Genomic DNA, 7,774 nt, shown 5'->3' on the forward strand with positions numbered 1-7,774 from the left:
GCTATTTGTTCTTTGATTGAAAAATGTAATGGAAAAAGTAACGCATTTTTGTCTTTGAAGTTATTTAGCTTAAAAAATGTCAGACTGTTTTAAGACACGCATCCACCAACCTGTCCTCGTCTTGCCAAATGCTTTAAAAAAGAGAGTAAAGAAGGACGTTTTTTGCATTATCGACAATTGAAATTTTTAAACTAGCAACATTTGCACATATTGTTTTATTTTTGTATTGTGCTTTTTTTTATCTTACTGATTAAAAATTTGGCTTCATTACGTTAATTCGAGCAAAGCTGTCACTGGCTTGTATATTAAATTCCGAGGGTCCCTGAAAGCATCTGGAGGGGCAAAGGAGGAACCTTAGCAACGCAGTTGTAAAGCTAGCGTTTCCCGTCATAGAAATGTCAAGATGCACCTGGATGTTTACGGAGACCGCCTAGTATTTTACCTGTTGGCCCCTTCACGCTGCCACGTTCAGAATGGAGCTCTTTAGCCAGCCAAGCTAGCCCCCTCGCGGCCTTTGGCTTCGTCATAGCCCCGATCGGCTAGCTAGACCGAGCCGCCGTTAGCTTAGCTAGCTCGGTGAACATGGCGATTGTGTCTGGGTCGTGTTCCCGGGTGAGCAGCTCCAGAAACGGGCCGTCGGTGTCCGCCGCGCCGTCCGCGACAGTCGGACATTCTCAGCCCATGATAGCGGTGTGGGAATGGCAGGACGACCAGGGCTTCTGGCGGCCTTACAGCGGCCAGGTCTGCGCCCACATCGAGCGGTGCCTGTCCCCGCGGGGCCACCGGGGAGCCGGACCCAGCTCCACCAGCATCTGCCTCGGACAATCAGACCCCAGCCTGTCCCCCTACCTCATCGACATCCCGAGCCTGAAGCAGTTCAGACAGGACACAGGTAAACCGCGTCCACACCTGGCGGACACGTCAGTGTGAACGCCTGAATCCGGATCAGATCAGATACACCATTTGATCCGGTTTCTCTTTAAATTGCCAGTCTGAAGTGATTTGGTGAAGTCAGTTAGTCCAGAAAAAAACTACTTGACGTGTTTACTAAGTAAAAAGTACATTTGCAAGTAAAAGGATAGTAAGTAAACCAGTATAGATCATGTGTACTAACTGAATACTTACTCTGACAAATATTAGAAGTTTACATCTGAGAAATGTGATAGAAAAGTAAACTTCAAGTGCCACACTTTAAGTACAGACTAAGTATCCTAGTAGTACAAGAACACAGTACTGTATTTTTCGGAGTTTAAGTTGCACATTTTGGAGAAAAGTCTGATGTTTCAGAACAAACCCACCAAACCCAGTGCAACTAAAAATAGATGAAAACAACAATTCTAATCCATTGATGTGTATAAGAAATCGGATCCGGCCCTCCAGATCATTTTACTTTATTACTATTAATCACCCGATGTTATCTAGTGCTTATTTCAAACTCGTATAATTTTGACAAAATATGTTTTTATGAAGAGTAAAATATTGAATATTAATTAAGGTTTAAGTTGATTTATTCTGGAATATTATTCCTGTCTTATTATTATTCAGAATTATGTTAAAACGTTACAGTTTTAAAGCTTTAAAAATAGTCATTCTGCTAGCTATTTTGATATTTACTAAGATTTTTTTGTCTCTTTTGAAGTTAAGCTATTTTTCAGCTGCATGCTAGCTGTTTTGGCTAATTTTGCCTTTATTTGTTTTTTAGTTTGTTTTGAAGTTTAGTTAACATTTCAGCTAAACCATGAAAAACACTGTCTTATACTCTGTCAAACGTGGTTCTTTTTGCTGATGATGTCCCTGTTTTGGTGCAGGAACCACGCGCTCCGTGCGCCGCTCTCTCTTCCCCCAGTCTTCGGGCCTGGGCAGCGGGGTCTACTGGGAATGGGCCAACGATGAAGGAGGCTGGACTCCGTACGAGACCAGAACTTCCATCCTTCTGGAGCACAGTTACCAGGCGCGCCAGGGGACCGCGGACCTGGGCCCTCACGGCTACAACTACATTGTGGACCTCACGTCTTTCGCCCAGGTCAACAAATCGTCGGGTTTCCGGCGGCAGGTGCGGAGACTGGGCAACTCGCCGTACCCGCTGGCGTCCCCGGGGCCCCCGGCCGTGCCCCTGGGGCCGGCCTGCTCCTGCCAGCAGTGTTTGAGCCACAGCAGCACCGGGCCCATGCCCAGCCGCTCGCGACATTCCTTTTCGTCGGGGAGCCTGAACCGACCGGGCCTGCAGGGACCAGGACGGGCGGCGGCGACCCACCTGACTTCCGTCTACTCTCCGTACCCTCGGAGGCCCCACTCTGTGGGGGGAATATCCTGGGGCAGCCCCTGGCTCCCCCCTCCCTCTGCCAGTCAGATGTCGGCGGCGTCACACCTGAGCAGCCCCCCCAGCGCCAACGGGCTCAGGTGGGTTCCTCTTCTCTGTTTTGGGGTAAAACCCTAAAGGTCTCCAACGATGAACCTATGATGGATTTTCATTCTGAAGCTGCTTTGTTTGGTCAAATGGGGATTTAATCTGAACAAATGTGGAATAAAACTGATAAAATCTTAAAGAAAATCCTTGTTTTGCCTGGATTTGATGCATGGACATTAGTGCTGCCATAAACGATTATTTTAATGGTCGATTAGTCGGCTGATCACGACAGTTGTAGTGGATTTTGTGAATGAGGATTCCTGGCGTTGAACCCCGCCCTGGTCTTGCCCTCCCCGTTCTTCCTGCAGAGCAGGAGCGTGTTTTTTCAGGCTCACGGCCTCCTGACCTTCCTTCCCGCTCATCCCGGAGGCTTTCACAAACCGCTTCCCGTCGTCAGCAGAAGCTCATTCCGAGTGGATCTGTGCGTTTCGCTGATTCTCTTCATTTCCACAGTTGTTGCTTCCTCCTAATGTCCCCCTCGGAGGTGTTGGGATGCTGCTCCGGAGCCTCGGGGAGCTCTTCCTGTCTGAGATTTGCATTTTCCTTCACTTGGACCATCTGGTGATGCAGCTTCGGTCCATAAAAGCGTTCATGTTCTGGTAAAAGCTCCAGAAAGTTCCGGCAAACGGATTTAAGGAGGCAGAGTTTGGCTTTTTGTTGGTTAATGTTTTGGAATTGTTGTTTTCATCCTCGCACAGGCCGGTCCGTTCAAATATTGTCAGATATTAAAACGCTTTGTGGCTGTTCTTCTTAGTTTTTCATTTTTTATTACCTCCTTGAGGACATTTCATCTGCTGAGTTCGTCAGGATTTCCCTCTAAAAAACAGTTCCACCTGCTGACTCACCTGAACGTTTCTCAACCAGCAGGACGGGATTATGAGCATGAAGCTCAAATACCGCCGCACCGGTCAGCTGCTCCGTCTTTACTGCTGTTTACATTCCTCTGTCACAGAGTTACTCATTTATTTGACCTTTTTAAAGCAGCAGCTGTTCTTCTTTAGGAACCAGAAATCAGTGAAAGATGTTTCAGATTTTTGAAGGATTTTAGAGAAAACTTTAACCAGAATTCCTCTGAGATTTTAAGTTTTTCAGGCTTTAGATTCAACCAAACTAGAAACTATAATCGGATATTAAACTTTATGTTCATGATGGTCAGAGAGACATTTTCTCAGGGATTTCCTGTTGTAGTTTTCTGTGTCATATCCCGTTATCGTCTGGGACAAAAACCTAAATCAAGATGAGGATTTCATGAGAAAATTTGCATTATTCTCAGTATCGACGCCTGCAAACTACGGCTGCCACGATTATTCAACTAATCAACAACTTATTTAATAGTCGATTATTCGTTACTTTATATTCTATGGAGTCAGAGTAGTAAAGTTGGACAAAGTTGTGAGCGTTCAGCAACAAAAAATTTACTTTTTTATATTTGAGTCAGTTAGACGAAAACTTTATCTTTGGTGAAAAATAGTTCCTTATTTCAGATGCCGACCTCATTAGATTTAATCTGGTTTTAATGCCAGAAACTAATGAAGGACAGAAGCTGCAGGATTCATTAAGGTTTAATAAACTATCACCTCAAGTGTCTTTATTTTTACTTAGTTTAAAGCTAATGATGGTTAAGATGTGCTTTACATCCACTTTGAGTATGACGCGATTAGTCGATTATTCAGTAAAAATAATCTGAGATTATTCGACTGTTAAAATATTGGTTTGTGGCGGCACTACTGCAAACAAACGCTGCATCGGCGACTCTCAAAGTTTAAAGAGTTTTATTACAGAAAGTGTTTTTTCTGAACCGTTTCAGCCCGTCGATGCTCTTAAAACTCTCAGACTATTTATGTGTCTCCGTTTCCTGCTTTGCAGCGTCCCGTCCATCTCCGTGCAGCTGAACGGCTCCACCAGCGTGAGCTCCGCCCTGGCAGGTAAAGGGGTCACCGACCACCCGTCCTCCACCTTTCCTCTGCTCCTCACTCGCCCTCGATGACGTTCACGTATGACGAGAAGGAAGTCGGAAAAACAGACGTGTGTGTGTGTGTTAGCCGTCAGGGAAAAGGACGCTTCAGACGGGATCATCCCACTAACATCCCAATCCGGCAGGATCAGATCAGCTGGAGTTCTCAGAAAACTTCACATTCTTTCTGTTTTATAGTCGACAGAAAACATTTGAGTGATTTTAAACCTCCAGATCGGATCCAGCCTTCACCTCTGATGAGCTGTTCCTGATTAAAGGGACATTTCAAATGACAGAAATATTTGGGATCAGAGATCGGTCCAAATCAAACTGAACTTATAGACAACGTTGTGTAAAAACCCCAAATCAATAAATGTGAATAAACCAAAGTGAGGATGTTGGGGATTAATGACACCTCAGCAATGTTTTAGATTTTTATTGTTTTTAGGTTTTTTAATGTCTGATGACATAAACAAGAAACAGGATCATTTTAGCAACATTAACTCTAACATTGACACTATATTTAAAGGTGTGTAGATGAAGCTAAAACAAAATAACTTTTGCCAAATGCCAGTAAAAGTCAGCTGATAGTTTTTTTGTTTTTTTATCAGCCTTTTTTGGATGGAAACAGTTTTCTTCTAATAAATGCAGGGCTATTTTTAGTCTTTTTGGACTATTTTCCAAAACTTCTGGGTTTAAAATGCGACATTATTTACTAGAGATGGTAGAAAATATCGGTCTGACGAACTATCGCGACATTTCATCTCACGGTTCTCTCTTTTCCTTTATCAGTTTCTTAAAACAATACCAACAAAAGTCCAGCAGGGGGCGCCTCACGTGACCCTGAAATGTTAGGATGCTGCAGCAAAACAAACTTACTGGACCTATTGACCTTAGTCCTACGCCCCATGAGCCTTTGTGTGAATTATGGGTGAAACTTGCGATAGACGCCGAAACTACAACTGTAGAGCCGACAGCGCAATTCCTTTTGTTTTGGATCTATAACTACATATAAATGTGTAAAAACCAGCTGTCATGTCTTAAAAGAGGCGACGTAACAACTCTGGTGCTGCTAAAATTGAGGGATTGGAAGATGACCTTAAAAAACAACATTTAGTAGCATTTTTAGTTACTTTCTCAATTCAGCTGCGGCAGGTGGTGAAACTATGAACAATCTTAAAAGTTCACATCATAATTCTTTATTTCTGCCTATTTCTGCCAGAGTTAGCACACAGTGCTGATCAATTGTAACGTTATCTCTTCACGTGCTTGTGTTTACATGCTGGATGAGGGATGCATCGCGGTGAAGCTTTTGCCCGTTTCATGTTTTGACAAATTCAGCTGCGGTTTAAACAGGTACATTTTGAACAGCTGATACCAGGAGATGCAGCGATTACACACCAAATATCTTTTCTGCTCTTTGACACTGCTGTCAGCAGCGCGGTTAAGCTAGTTTCATATTCGACATTCGTCAAACATTCAGTAATGAACAGCAATATTTCTCAATCGCCTTTGCTAAAAACACCTAAAATGTTTTTCCTGAGAGATAATAAAACAATCAACATTCCACATCACTTTCAGCAGCAGCTCGGGCAAAGCGCTCCGGCTCCGCTCACATTGCAGCGGCGTTTGCGGTGGTCTGCTCGTTTCATGGATCGTGAATAATGAAAACGAGTCATGTGAAACATTGATTGTTTTATCATCTGTCAATAAAACATTTTTGGTGGTGATTTTAGCAAAGGCGTTTGAGAAATATCGCCGTTCATCGCTGAATGTGTGACGGATGTCGAACTTAACCACTGCTGTCAGGTCTCTGCAGTACCCGGCGTCTCTTCTTCTCTGGTGTTCTGGAGTAACCCCACCATAATGTTGGATACGGATTTTCCTCCGTGTGTACTTTATCCACAAAATGAAAGATTTAAAATGTTCAGCCACATCCCTCCTCGCCTGGTAGACGGTAAAATCTGTACCGAGGAGGGCCTCTGCACTCCCTCTTCATCAGCAGCCCATGTCCCACAAAACGCTCCACAAATTTAATTTAGTTTGTTGTTAGTACAACCACGAGCTGCAAAACATGCGCCTGAACTGCGCAAAGACATTTTTGAAAACTTTGAGGGATTAAGTAAAACACTCTTTTAAAGTTTGTATGCACCGCTAAAGCTAACAAAACCGCCACTTTCAGTGGAAACAAATAGAGCTGTGTAACTTCCGGTTGCTATGCCGGAAGTTGCACCCATAATCCATTTCACATGAGAGGCCCCCGGAATAAGGTCAATAAGTTTTTGCTTAAAAAAAAATAGTTGTGTAAATATTTTGACATAAAATGTAAAATGTTAATTTCCACATTTATTACTCTTTGAAGCGAGAAGGCCGTTTGATATGATCTGTATTTTAGTTCTTAAGTGGAGCTTTGTTTATTAGTTACTTTAAAATGTATGTAATTATTACAAAGTCACGTTAGTATTTATTGATAATTTTGTTTTAATGTTGGAAAGGGCGTTAGATGATTTTGTGTTTTAGATTGTTCTAAAAAAAGGTTTTGGAAAAAAAAATAGATATATTTGTTTTAAAAATAGTTAAAAATCATAGATTACCAAGGTAATATATTGAGTATAGTGTAACCCCTTAAGTGCTGCTGTTGTGTGTGGCTGCTCTAAATACCATCAAATGGAGTTACTCTAGCTCTAGGTTCGATGAGGAGATTGTTTACAGTCATATATTCTGATATTTTAAATAGTACACCCCAAGAAATCACACCGAAACAATAACAGTCGAACTAAAACTGAATTATTATTTGAGATTATGACAAAAAAATCTAAGTACAGTTTGCAAAAACTCAATGTAGATCACAATTATTTCCAAGTATGTAGAATCTGAACCCAAAACAAAAACAAGTGGCCACTGACATGAAAAAAATGTTCAAATAAAACTGAGATCTCAGATAAAATAGTTTTTCTACAATTTCTTGAGTTCAATTCTTTTTTTAAGAAAAAAATAATAAAAGCCTTGAGTGCACTCAAAATAATTTAAAGAAACCAACTTGATGTCCAAACCGAGATTTCCAGAAGGTGGTGATGAGAGATGAGATGAGGGGATTAGAGATGAGAAGATGATGGGATGATGATGATGGTGGATGAGATGAAAAGATGAAGGCCGGGATCCAGGTGAACTCCAGGAAAAAACCAGTCTACACAAATGTGCAGAAAAGAATTAAATATTGTCCATCGTAACCTTTTAACATTAGTTCAATTGTTTCATAGTCTTTTCCTTTTCAGAAAGTTAAACTCAAAATACACAATAAAATTAAATAACATCCAAAACCCGACAAGTCAAAACTAGCTTACAGGGTATTTAGCCTGCGACACGTGGTGAACTGAGGAGACTTCACAAATGAAACTTCAACAAAAAAAACA

General features: G+C 41.9%; 1 protein-coding gene across 2 annotated transcripts in view; it reads left to right on the forward strand.

Moving 5' to 3' along the window:
- Positions 1-311: 311 nt before the first annotated feature.
- The window catches only part of dtx2 (deltex 2, E3 ubiquitin ligase), an 18,080-nt gene continuing 10,617 nt past the window's right edge, over positions 312-7,774 (forward strand). Inside the window, exons 1-3 of one of the 2 annotated variants that reach the window (XM_024263672.1) lie at positions 312-892; positions 1,809-2,400; positions 4,274-4,332. In XM_024263672.1, the coding sequence (XP_024119440.1) occupies positions 583-892; positions 1,809-2,400; positions 4,274-4,332 (961 nt within the window). In that variant the 5' untranslated portion in view covers positions 312-582. The remainder of the gene's footprint in view (positions 893-1,808; positions 2,401-4,273; positions 4,333-7,774) is intronic. The other variant, XM_024263681.2, reaches the window with a different exon arrangement.

The sequence above is a fragment of the Oryzias melastigma genome, linkage group LG14 (genome assembly GCF_002922805.2).
Source record: "Oryzias melastigma strain HK-1 linkage group LG14, ASM292280v2, whole genome shotgun sequence".
Taxonomy (NCBI): domain Eukaryota; kingdom Metazoa; phylum Chordata; class Actinopteri; order Beloniformes; family Adrianichthyidae; genus Oryzias; species Oryzias melastigma.